Source organism: Hemitrygon akajei, chromosome 3 (assembly GCF_048418815.1).
Source record: "Hemitrygon akajei chromosome 3, sHemAka1.3, whole genome shotgun sequence".
NCBI classification, from domain to species: Eukaryota; Metazoa; Chordata; class Chondrichthyes; order Myliobatiformes; family Dasyatidae; genus Hemitrygon; species Hemitrygon akajei.
In genome coordinates this window covers 118,992,141-119,006,027 of record NC_133126.1, presented here as the reverse complement: position 1 = coordinate 119,006,027, position 13,887 = coordinate 118,992,141, and the positions used below count along the sequence as shown (strand labels likewise).

At 44.5% G+C, this 13,887-nt stretch overlaps 1 protein-coding gene across 1 annotated transcript in view; it reads left to right on the top strand.

The window, feature by feature from the left end:
* The first annotated feature begins 253 nt into the window (after positions 1-253).
* Positions 254-13,887, top strand: part of LOC140725332 (uncharacterized) — a 348,409-nt gene continuing 334,775 nt past the window's right edge. Inside the window, exons 1-2 of the mRNA XM_073040660.1 lie at positions 254-393; positions 5,923-6,073. Of these exons, the coding sequence (XP_072896761.1) occupies positions 349-393; positions 5,923-6,073 (196 nt within the window). The 5' untranslated portion in view covers positions 254-348. The remainder of the gene's footprint in view (positions 394-5,922; positions 6,074-13,887) is intronic.

Here is a 13,887-nt window from a genome sequence, read left to right as displayed (position 1 = left end):
CATTGCAGCTTCTTGGTGGGCTTATTAAATGGTGCAGTGTTTCAGAGTTTATGCCTCCTGGGGGCTTGCAAGATCCCGCTCTCAGCTGCCTATATCCCGCCTCCTGTCCAGTATTCGCCTCCAGGCTCCTCGCCGACCACAGCGTCCCCGCCGCCAGGCAACCGCTTGCTCCCAGCGTTCTGTTTCTGCGGCAACATACGCTGGGCGTCCGGTTACGATGGCAACCTGCACCGGGCTTGGGGGTGGGAGGGTGGTGGTTTGCTGGCGGTGGGAAGGGTGCAAGGATCGACTGACTGAAGCTGAGCTGGCGAGTGGCCGCAGCGGGCTCCCGTGCAGCCGACAGTCCCCATGAGTTCGCCGGGGGTCGAGGTCAAGCTGGAGGCTGTGATCCAGGTAGGCGGCCAACTTCAGGGCAAAATTTAATCCGGTGGCCGGCTCGTTGCAAACGGCAAATGGCCAAAGCCTGCGATCCCAGCAAGTTCCATTTTCTGTATTGCATTGCGAGTAACTTGTGCATTTGTACAGTCCAGTGGCAAAATAGTCTTGCTCCCACACACCTTGAAAGCCCCCCTCAATGACGGGCTTCGTTTCTTGCCGATGGACGGTACTGGCCGTTGCTTGGATTTGCAAAGTATATATGAGAGATTGGACAAATGTGAACTGTTTTTTCTGGCGCTGTGGGGGCTGAGGGACCACCTGAATGAAAAGTTTATAAAATTTGGAGAGTCATGGATGGGGTAGAACATTTTTTCTCACTGTGGTAATATCAGATACTGATGCCACAGTTTTAAAACGAAAGGGGGAAAGCTTAAATATTTACGAAGCAAGGTCTTTTTTTTACCAGTGGTAGGGTCCTAAAATGCGCTGTCATGAGAAGTGGTTTAAGCAGACGGGACAGCAATATTTAAGATGCACTTAGATAAGACAGGCAAATTTGCAAGGAATTGAAGGATATACAGACAAGAGAAAGTCTGCTGATGCTGGAAATCCAAGCAACACACACACAAAATGCTGGAGGAACTCAGCAGGCCGGGCAGCATCTGTGGGAAAAAGTACAGTCGACGCTTCCGCCCGAACCGGCGACTGTACATTTTTTCCATAGGTGCTGCCTGGCCTGCTGAGTTCCTCCAGCATTCTGTGTGTGTTGAAGGATAGATGGTAGTCTCTGTGCAGACCAATGGAGTTTGATTGTTATCAAGGTCTGCATAGACATTGTGAGTTGTAAGGCTTGCTGTTGGTAAAAGATCTACTGTTCAAAGAGGTTTACTGGCACACAGTGAAGACATTGGAAACTTCCACCTGTTTCTGAGATCCAGTGAAGGGTCCTGGACCTGAAATTGTTTTTCTTTCCACAGATACCACCTGATCACTGATTATTTCCAGCATTTTCTGCTTTTATTGTAGGTAACTACCCCACCATTGTCAATCTATCCCAGATGGCCTGCCTTTTGAAGATTTTCCATTGAACCTCACTTCCTGTTTCGAGATTGAAAGACAAAAATGCAAAGCCCTCGGATCTCCTCTCTTAAAATTGAATCATGATATTATTTTCCACATGGTTGCAGGCCATTCTGTCCATTGTCCCTGCTGTTACATAGAAACATAGACATCTCCAGCTCATTACAGGCCCATTGACCTACAATGTTGTACTGACCATGTAACTTACTCTAGAAACTGCCTAGAATTTCCCTAAGAGTCTCTTAAAATACCCTATTTTATCTACCTCTACCACCTTCGCTGGCAGTACATTCCACACACCTATCACTCTCCGTGTGCAGAACTTATCCCTGACATCCCCCTTGTACCTACTTCCAAGCACCTTAAAACTATGCCCTCTCGTGATAGCCATTTCAGCCCTGGGAAAAAAGCCTCTGACTATCACCATGATCAATGCCTCTCATCATCTTATACACCTCTATCAGGTCACCTCTCATCCTCCGTCGCTCCAAGGAGAAAAGGTCAAGTTCACTCAATCCATCCTCATCAGGCACGTTCTCCAATCCAGACAACTTCCTTGTAAATATCCTCTGCATCCTCTCTGTAGTTCATGGGAGTAAGCTGTCCATCATCGGTAGTCCATCAGAATGACTGACTACACTTCACAAAGCTCATCAATGGGTGGTTGGGAGTTCCTGGGAAGGTGGAAATATGCAAATGCAAGCCCCTGTATTTGCTACTGCGGGTCGTCATAGAGGTCTACACAAAGATCATACCTTTGGTCCATTGGGTCTGTCCAGACTGCCAGGCATCCAGTGACATTTATCCCACATTTATTCACTAACCTACCCATTTTACAATTTCTCTTTCCTGGTTTTGACCGAGTCTTCAATCTGAAGCATTAACTGTTTATCTCCCAGCTGCTGGGATGAAAGTACCATTACAAATCCACAGTTAACTCTAAACCTGGAGGCTAGTAGGTTGTGGAGAAGTCTATAGTGCATGTACCTGAATCTGTGACTGTAAGTGCCCTCTGGTAAAGATTAGAGTGACTGTGAGGATCAGTAACGTAATAACTCAATGATTACTCGTACAGTAATTACTTCAATGACATTCAGGTCCTGAATGAAATGGCTCGACTGGTCCCACTAATGTTCCTAGAGACCAAATTTAAAAACAAGAGTTACATCTAGCACTGAAAATTAACAAAACTGCCAATGCTGGAGATGTGAAATAAAAACAGAAAATGCAGTGGAGAGAAGGAGTTGAGATTTCATGGTCACAAGAGATTGTGCAGATGCTGGAAATCCAGAGCAGCACACAAAATACTGGATGAATTCAGCAGGCCAGGCAACGTCAATGGAAAGCAAACATCAGTCGACCTTTCAGGCCAAGATGCAAAACTTCAACTGATGTTTCATGGTAATCAGAAGTGGGAAAAATTTAGACGAGGCATGTTGGAAGTGGCAGAGAGAGGGAAGGAAAGGAGAGAATAAAAGGGATGTCTGATAGTGGGGAGACCAGTAGAAGATAAATGAAGGGTTCTGAAGGTTTGTCAATGGGAGATAATCCTAGGAATTGTATACCCATTGCAACTGTAGAAACATTGAAAACTGTATTGCGGTTGTGAAAATCAGAAATAAGGGAACACTGGGGAAATTCGTCAGGCAGTATCAATACAGGGAGAAAATGGTTTGATTTATCATGGTTCATAGCCTATAATCTTCCATCCAGGTTTGCTGGCCTATGATATGCTGATCAATGTTTCTCTGTTGACTACAGTACTGGAATGCCATGCCTGTGAAGATGTACAGCTCACAACAAGCCAATTATAGGAACCTGGGAATAGGAAGAGACCATTTCACCTATCAAGGCTGTTCAGTCATTCAGTGACTGAGTTGTAATTTAACACATGGTACTCCTTTCCCCCTTCTTTAATATCTGTGCCTAGCGAAAATCCAGCAGCGAAATTTAAACTTACTGTTTCACTAATCCCAAATGCTGCCTGCAGAGGATTAAATATTTCCACCTTGCTATTTACGTAGAAGCGATTCTTAGCGATTTCAGTCCTGAAAGGTCTGTCCATAATTTTTAAATGACACTCCTGAGGCCCAGTACTGTATACCCTGCTGCAGCTCACACTGGCCACAGAGGAGAACAGGCAGGTGGGTCCTAGCAAGGAAAGTCTCTATTTGGTCTATAATAGTTTTTACTGGAATAACCTCAGCAATCCCATTCCACCTTTCCTTGCTTTCCTGTACCCCTGCAATTATTCTCTCCCACACATGCCCTTTGAATCTTTTGAAGTTCAAATTCAAGAATGTTATCATGAGCATACGTAGCTTTTATTGCAGCACCAGCCACAACAGAGTATGGCACAAACATGGGAAATATAAATATAAACTGCTGTAAATTATATGTCACTTAAATATCACAATAAGTAAATATAACATAATGACATTAGTGCAAGCTGATTTCAAGGTAGAGTGATTTTTTTACCATTAACCTAACAAAGTGATAAGTTACTGTAACCAATCAACCTTCCAGCATTAGATAGTGAAGTAGTAGTGAACCCAAATAGCCATACAGGGAGCGTGCATACTGCACATGGACTCTAGCAAAGGTTTGAATCGAACTTGGGTTTCTGTGGCTACGAGGTCGCAGCACTCACTGCTGCTACCTATATGAGACCATTCTCTCATGTAGTTAACAGTTCATTTTCTTCCTTCAAACTTGTTTTTATTATCCCTCTTAACATAAAACAAAATTCCACTTCTTGTCCTTGTCCAATCTCATTGCTAGGCGTTTATAATTAGTAGAAGAGTTGGGACGTCAGGTTGCAGCTGTATGAAACACTGGCCAGCCTACACTAAAGACACTATGTACAGTTCTGGTCACTGCACAACAAGAAGAAGGATATGGTAACATTAGAAAGAGTGTAGAAAAGATTCACATGGACCTTGCCTGGAATGGAAGAGTTTTTACTATTAGGAAAATATTGGATTTGCTGGGGTTTATTCTTACTGGAATGTCTTTATACAAGTTTATAAAACTGAGGGGCATAGACAGAGTAAACAGAGTCTTTTTCATAGGGTGAATGACTCTGAAGCTAAAGGGTGTAGGTTTAAGTTGGGGGGGAGGAATGTAAAGGAGATTTGAGCAGCAGGTTTTTCACACAGAGGGTGATGGGTATGTGGAATTTGAAGAGGTGTGTACAATTACAATATTTAAAAGAGATTTGGACAGATACTTGGATAGGAGAGGGGTAATGGAATATGGGCTAAATGCGGAATTAGTGTAGATTTGCATCACATTTGCCATGGGCAAGATGGCTGAAGGTCCTGTTCTGTGATGTACTACTCGATGACTCTAAGAATTAAACAAGTACTTGGGGATTATCACATCTAAGTTTTCCATAAAGACAAAACTAGTTGGTACGGTGTATATAAGGAACATTAATAAAATGTATAAAGTGTGGAATTGCAGACTTCCCACTTCTGCTGCAGTTACATGTTTGACCGCAGTGATAGAATCCCAAACTTCTCAGTTCTGCTTTTCTCTGAATAACGGGAATAAAGAATACCTTTAAATGAGAGAGAGTGGTTGCGGTAATTCCTGCTGTCTACTCTGCCAGTGATCCAGCTGAGGTGTGACCTTTGTACTGACCTTACTTCTTAATGGCTGAGAGGTGTGGTGATTCACTGGTATTAACAATAGAAACTGCAACCTTCCCCTTGATCTAACAGCAAGGTTTACATTCCCCGTCTCTCTGATCTGAGGAAATAGTAAATCAACTGTGTTCTCTTATTCTTGCCTGTATCTTGGAATCACAAGTTACACAAACATGATCTTAGGTCCATCAAGTCCATGTTAATTATCACCCACCCATCGACACAAATCGCTTTTTGTTAATCACCACATTCCAATTAACTTGCTTCGCCTCACAGATTCTACCATTCACCCAGGAGTGATTTGCAGTGACCAGTTGATCCATGTCATCTGGATATGGGAGGAAACCTGAGCACTCTGGGAAATCCAGGGAGTTTGTGCAAATCCCACCCATTACCTGAGGTCAGAATTGAACCCTGGCCACTGGAACTGTGAAGTAGCAGCTATACAAGCAGTCCACACCACAATAGTAGTTATGGTTTTCAATACTATATGTGCTGTGGGGAAAGGTTCACTGCTATCTACCTTATCTATTGTCTAGTAATGTACACCTCTGTAAGCTTCCCTCTGCTGCCTCTGTTCCAAGAGAAATACTCCAAGCTTATCTACGCTGTCCATGTGACTGAAAAAAGTTAAGTATGATATTCCTTCCTCTTACATTCACACATCCACTTTTCTTTCGTGAACAGCCAAGGCAATGACAACATGTTGGCAATTGGACCAGGTTGTCTACTCCGGAAAGTGGCAGTGATGGCTTTGGAGGTGTTTGCTCTGGACGTGCATGGCTCTCAGCTTACTATTCTGTTATTGTTTCAGAAACTCGAAGAGACTGTCCTGAATCCAGAGGTGCCCGAAGAGGACAAAAGTCTGACGGTGTGTGGTGAGGGGCAGGACTCTGTCCCAACTCCAGTCACTGCTCGAATCCGAGAGATTATTACCAAGAATCTATCCGAGGAAAGCATGGAAGGTTAGTGGGCACTGTTCTAACTAAGTCAAGTCATGTGGACAAGTACAGGGAGGTACTGATACAATGAAAAATTTGCTTGCAAGAACATCACAGACAACACACAGAGCAAAAAAAAAGAGACACATCCATGGTGGTGCAGGAGGTGGTCTATAGTGTTCCATTTCTGAGGTAAGATTAGTTACCTCAGGCAGGTTGGTTTAGGAAAGTAGCTGTTCCTGAACCTGATGATGTGGGACTTCAGGCCTCTGTACTTCCTGCCTGTTGGTACCAGTGAGGAGAGGACATAACCTGGATGGTGGTGATACTTGATGATGGTTGTTGCCTTCTTAAGGACTTCCTTCTGGAGATGTTGTGAATGGCAGTGGTAGGGGAAGAACCATGCCTCCAATGTACCTCATTGTGTCTACTACTCTGTAGTGTTGGTGGTCCGTCATTTCCGATGATGACATAACCTGCACAGGAGGAGTTTTATAGTGAAAAAGCCATTGCACTGGGGCAGTTCCACCGTCTTGGCCCAATGGTACGCAAAATCGTCATGGCTAGAGAATTCTTCAGCTGCAGTGGACAGGCATGATGCCTTGTGTGCCTTGTCATGCCCTTCACTCTCCACAAAGTGTTGCAGCACCGTCTTCTTGGCTGTTGGATCTTGTAGTTGATTTCACTGTTGGAACTAGCTTCACCTGCTGGGGTAGGCATATCCCTATCTCACGGGGGTTGGAGGTTCCAGGCTATCCTCACCTGGTTTAGCCTGCCTGTAGATGTGGTGTGCCAGGTTGTGGCTATTGTGAACAGTTACTTGGAGATACAGGTAAGAACTGGGTGTCAGGTGGGGACCGAAGGTGACCGAGCTGCCCCTGGAGTGGAAGATGTGTTATGCCTGTGCCACCCCCCCTCCTTTTTGAGAATCGCAAGATCGCTATTAAGTCAGGGCAGGAGACCCAGGAAATGAGAGAGAGACATTTGGAATGTCCTGGCCCCAGCGATACAAAGCCACGGAACAGGTCATTGTCTTTTGGAGACGGGATTGTGTATTGAGTACTGTACTTCATGGAAAGCCCTCAGGCAACGTGGGCTGGTTGGGGGGATGGCATCATTCCACCCTGATTGACATCTGAGACCCTGTGAGTCAGGATAAAAGAGAGACTGGGGAACGGCCCTTGACACGCACCAGGAGAAACGCTAGTTCCGTGACAGCGTTTAATAGCAATAGCCGGTGGAGGGCCCACGTGTGTCCTTTCCCGTTGCCCCGGGATTGAGGCCCTACCACGGAAGTCGGCTTAGCTAAGGAAGAGATCACCACCGACGCCATTTTGAAAGATCGACACCATAAAACAGAAAACCGGGCAAGTTCTAAAAACCTCGTCTCTCTCTCCAACCAAAAGCTGCAGCTTGAATGAACTTGAGTAACTTTTATATTTCCATCGGACAATACATTATCCCCTAGACAACGATAGAGCCATTTCTTATTGATTATTATTATACCCGCGCTTTTAGATTTAGTATCGACGACGTATATTATCTGTATGTTTGCATTGATATTATTTTTATGTATTTTATCAATAAATACAGTTAAAAATAGTACCATCAGACTTCAACGGACCTCTCTATTTTTGCTGGTAAGTGACCCAGTTACGGGGTACGTAACAGATGACAAACCTGCCACCGGAGGTGCTACCCCTCCCTGGATACTCCATACACTCTACTCTGTAGTAGAAAGAAAGCATGTTACCAGTACGCAACAGGGTAGTGGTAAATAGGTTATTGGGTTACTGTGGGATTGAACGTGACCGTCAGCGAACATTATCATAGAGTACTATTCTTCTCCTTCACTTGATGCACTCTGCTCTAACTGTGGGATATCCAGGTACAGCGTGCAGAAGGCATTGTGAGGACAAACAGGCAATTCGGAGTGAAGCTGAAGACAGAATCAGATGCATGATATTTGTGGCAGTGTTTGCCTGCCATTACTTCCTATAGGGTGAAACCTAACAGCATAAATGGGAGTGATTCTTCACTCCTTGATGAACCTTTACGCTTGCTTTGAATGGGAGAATAACACTAGATCTGTGTGAATCCCCATAGCATCTGGTGACACTGAGATCTCTGTCTTGGAGGGCAGTATCCAAAAGTTCTTCAAGAGGGTAAATCATTGCACACACAGCATCAGGTCCCGGTGGTGCACCTGGGCCAGTATGAAAATCTGTGCCGACCGCCTGGCAGGGGTGGTCATGGATATCTCCCAACTCTTGCTGCTGCAGTCGGAGGTTCCTGCCTGCTTCAAAAGGGCATCGATCATTCTGGTGCCAGAAAGGAAGGATGAATTGCCTCAATGATTATTGCCCGGTCTAGTACTCACATCTACCTTAATGAAGTTATTCGAGAGTTGGTTATGGCTAGAATTAACCCCTGCCTGAGCAAGGACCTGGACCCACTGTAATTCATCTACTGTCATAGTAATTCTACAGTGGATACAATCTCAGTGGTTCTTCACTCTGCTTTGGGCAGCAACAAGACTTACATAAGGCCACTGTTTAGATAGATAGATAGATAGATAGATACTTTATTCATCCCCATGGGGAAATTCAACTTTTTTTCCAATGTCCCATACACTTGTTGTAGCAAAACTAATTACATACAATACTTAACTCAGTAAAGAATATGATATGCATCTAAATCACTATCTCAAAAAGCATTAATAATAGCTTTTAAAAAGTTCTTAAGTCCTGGCGGTAGAATTGTAAAGCCTAATGGCATTGGGGAGTATTGACCTCTTCATCCTGTCTGAGGAGCATTGCATCGATAGTAACCTGTCGCTGAAACTGCTTCTCTGTCTCTGGATGGTGCTATGTAGAGGATGTTCAGAGTTATCCATAATTGACCGTAGCCTACTCAGCGCCCTTCGCTCAGCTACCGATGTTAAACTCTCCCAGTACTTTGCCCACGACAGAGCCCGCCTTCCTTACTAGCTTATTAAGACGTGAGGCGTCCCTCTTCTTAATGCTTCCTCCCCAACACGCCACCACAAAGAAGAGGGCGCTCTCCACAACTGACTTATAGAACATCTTCAGCATCTCACTACAGACATTGAATGACGCCAACCTTCTTAGGAAGTACAGTTTATCAATTACAGCTGAGCTTTCAGCATCATAATTCCTTCAGCACCAATAACCAAGTGTCAAAACCTGGGCCTCTGTACCTCCCTTGCAACTGGATCCTGGACTTCCTTATTGAGAGATCACCATCAGTTTGGAAATGACATCTCACTGACATCAACACTGACTTAATGATGAGTGTTTGGCCCACAGTTCCACTTTCTCTACACTCAAGACCTAAACACAGCTTCATGTCTAATTTCAGTGATGACACCACTGTTGTTGGTAGAATCTCAAGTGGCAACAGGAGGCATAAAGATAGATCAGGTTGGTTCAGTGATACTCCAACAACAATCTCACACTCAACATCAGCAAGACTAAGGAATTGATTGTGAACTTCAGGAAAGGGAACTCAAGAGAACACACCAGTCCTCATTGAGGGTTCAGTGGTGGAAAAGGTGAGCAGCTTCAAGTTCAAGGCATCAGCATTTCAGAGGATCTGACCTGGGCCCGACACAAAAAAGACATGGCAGCAGCTGTACCTCTTTGGGAGCTGGAAGATGTCACCAAAGACTCATAAAAATTTCTATAGCTGTAAGATGAGACTGTTCTGACTAGTTGCTTCACAGATTTGTATAAAGCCTCCAATGTACCTGCCTTTCCCATCATCTGGTAGTGAGCTCCACACATCTAAAAAAAAACTACCTCAGACATTCACCTACACTTTCATCCATTCACCTTAAATTATGCCCCCTTGTATTAGCCATTTGCGAGCTGGTGCTGACTCTCCACTTTACGTTTTTTTTATCATCTTACACATCTCTATCAAGTCACCTCACAACTCTCCAGAGGTTGTTCAACCTTTCATCATTAGACATGCTGTCTAATCCATGCAGCATCCTGGCAAATCTCCACTCCCACTCCCTGAAGTTTCCATAACCTTCCTATAATGAGGTGACCAGAACCGAACACAATTCTCCAAGGGTGGTCTAACCAGAGTTTTATAAAACTGCAACACTACCTTGCAGTTCCTGAACTCAATTCCCCTGACTAATGTAGGCTAACACACCATATGCTTTCTTAACCTATTAACTTGCTCAAAAACTTTGAGGGATCGATAGACCAGGGCCCCAAGATCCCTCTGTCCCTCCAAACTCCTAAGAATCCTTCCATTAACCTTGTATTCTGCCTTCAAGTTCAAGCTTCCGAAGTGTATCACTTCACAACTTTCCAGATTGAACTCAATCTGTCACTTCTCAGTTCAGCTCTCCACCCTACCCTGTCTTGTAACCTATGACAGTTTACCGCACCATCCACAACTCAATCAGCCTTCGCATCATCTGCAAAGTTACCTGCACACCCTTCCACTTCCTCATCCAAGTCATTAATAACATTCAAAAGAGCAGCGGTCCCAGAAAAGTATGAAGCAGAATACCACTGTTCTCTACTAGATAATTTCAGGGACGTCAGGGTGGTTATAAAAGTGGTAGGGGATGGTATTGCTAATCAGAAATATTTCACAGCTGCAGAAAGTGAGGACATTGTGGAGGGATTGTCTTCCAGGTTGGTGTGAGTGGAAGTCAGAAATGGTAAGGGAGCAATCACTTTATTGGGCGTATTCCATAGAAACGCCAGTAGCAACAGAGATACCAAGGAGCAGACTGGGAACAGGTTTTGTAACAATGCAACTATAACAAGTTTGTTGTCATGAGTGACTTCAGCTTTAACAGGCATCTCTTTAGTGCAAAAGGTTTTGATAAGGTGGAATTTGTTAGGTGTGTCCCGAAAGGGTTCCTGACTCAATATGTCATTAAAGTAGAGGAAAGGCCACATTGGATTTGGTGCTAGACAATGAAGGTGTCAGATCTCTCAGTGGGTGAGTGTTTTGGAGACAGTGACCACAACTCCCTGACCTTTATCATAGCCTTGGAAAGGGATAAGATGGTACAGGAAAGTATTTAACTGGGAGAGGCGGAATTATAATGGTATTAGGCAGGTGCTGAGTGTAGTCAAGGAAATGTTCAACAGAAATGTGGAGGTCTTTTACGGAGTTCCTGCATGGAGATCTGGATAGATAAGTCCCATTGAGGCAGAGAAAAAATAGTTGGAACCACAGTTGACAGGAAGGAGCTTAAGAATAGAGGAATTTCTCGCAGGTCAGTGGCGGTTATTTAAAAAGGAAGCTTCGAGAGCGTTCGTCCATTGTATGTGGCCTATCAGCGGTGTGAACAGAGCTCTACCAAGAGGGATTTCTCACAGGTCAGTGGCGGTTACTTAAAAAGGGAGCTTCAAGAGCACTCGTCCTTTGTATGTGGCCTATCAGCGGCTATAACCGGAGCAACATTCATGAGTTAGATAGCAGGGAAGGTTCAGGCATAAAAGGGAGGCTCTACCTAGCGGAGTGGTCATCGACGGAGTGGTCTGAGGCAGAGTGGTAGGGCTTTGGCTCATTCAGGCTTCAGCGATAATGGGTCGAGGCGAGGTAAGTTACCTGTGAGGAATAGAAACAGAAAGTATGTCTGTGAGGCCGGTGTTCTGTACTGGGTGTCAGATGTGGGAAGTCCGGGAGACTCCCAGCCTCCCGGATGGCCACATCTGCACCGGGTGCGTCGAGCTGCAGCGCCTTAGGGACCGGGTTAGGGAACTGGAGATGCAGCTCGATGACCTTTGTCTGGTCAGGGAAAGTGAGTCGGTAATAGAGAGGAGCTATAGGCAGGTAGTCACACCGGGGCCTCGGGAGACAGATAAGTGGGTCACAGTCAGTAGAGGGAAGGGCAAGAGTCAGATACTAGAGAGTACCCCAGTGGCTGCCCCCCTTAACAATAAGTACTCCTGTTTGAGTACTGTTCAAGTCAAATAAAAAGTTGCCTACAATGTAAGCTGGAAAGTTTCCTATCTCATCCAGGCATGCTTGGGCATGCTTAGGCGGCACGGCTGCTGCATGGCAGGACAGGTTGTAGTAATAATTATTGCATTCAGGACTGTAAGGATGGGATTTGCTATCACCAAACACAAATTTCTATAAAGGATTTTGATATTTGAGACAGATGCTTCCCAGAATAATTGACGCCAAGATTAAGAGAAGTATTTTTGTTGGTCCACAAATCAAACAGATCATCAATGACAGGCAATTTGAAGAATTTTTAGTGGGACCGGATAAAATCACATGGAAGGCATTCAAGAAAGCTGTTGAAAATTTTCTCAGCATCTACAGAACACCAAACTACATGCAGCTGGTTGAAAGCATGCTTCAAGCATATAAAACCATGAAATGCAACATGTCACTAAAGATTAATTTTCTCCATTCCCATTTAGACTTCTTCCCTGCAAATCTTGGTGCTGTTAGTGACAAGCATGGTGAAAAGTTTCACCAGGACATTGCGGTCATGGAGAAAAGATTCCTCCATCAGTGCTGGCTGATTATTGTTGGACACTGAGGCGAGAGGCCTCAGACACTGATTACAAATGAAAATTGTTAACAAAATAATTTTAACTTAGTTGAACTATTGCAAAGCATCAGCACCATTATGCAATTAAACACATTATATTCAATAAATGTTAATTTGTTGTTTCTCCAAATTCCTACGTGATATAAGTATTCTGAAATTATATTTGTGTTCATCTTCAAGAAGTCTATCACAAACAAAAAAAATTCTGAGGAAACAACACTTTTGAAAAAATTTGTTGTCCAGTGATATCAAGCGTATGAGGAGTATTCCGGGTTGGATAATCCAGGGAGGGACGACCAAGTCTTCCTGAAAATACTGAAGGAAGGCCTGTGTTCAGCCCACCAGGAATTTTTAGATTTAGGCAAAACAGTGGGTTTGACCTACTCTGCAGTAGTTTTGTGGGCTAGTTAGATAGACCGAAGGAAGTGCAAGAGAGATCGGCTACGGGTGTGGCCATTTGGGACATGGTTGGAGGCACTGTCCAAAACAGAGGATATCACAGCAGACACATAATCTCTCACCCCACTGGCACCCAGTCTGACCAATCTGACTGTCGATCAGATCAAAGAGCTAGTAAAGGTGGCTCCTAGGTCAGAAAAAGATGTGGCGGCAGGCCCCACTGCCAGCGCTGGTGACCTGCGGATGTACACAACAGCATTGTTAGGGGGACGGCAATATGATATGTTAGTGGACACAGGGGCTTCAGTATCGATTATAGACCTACCCTTGCCAACAACTGAACAAGCCATTGATATTAGGGATGTAGGAGGGAAAGCAGTGAAAGTGAGTCACAAATACTGGAAATCGGGGGAGTGCAGCTCCCAGTGTATTTCTGGGTATGTCCAAGTATTGAGGGCACTATCCTTGGAATAGACATCCTAAGGGAAGCAGGAACTGTTATAGATTCGGGAAAGGGAGAAATAATATGGACAAGTCAGGGGCAGTGAATGTGTACAACCAACAGAATACACAACCTGGCTCGCATAGTCGCAGCTGCCCCGATCACCAGAAACTGGAGCCATGATGGTGTCTATGGGTTACTTTGTCAGCAGTTCCAGCAGTGTGGGCTACACACAAGCAAGATTGTGGTTCAGTAAAGATAAACCCAGTTAAAATAGAGGAGGCAACACCAGAGAATCTGCAGATGCTGGAAATAAATAAAAACACAAAATGCTGGATAGATCCCATAGATGCTGTCTGGCCTGCTGAGTTCTGCCAGCATTTTGTGTTTTTATTAGAGGAGGGTCTGTATAAACTCCGTAAGCAGTACTCT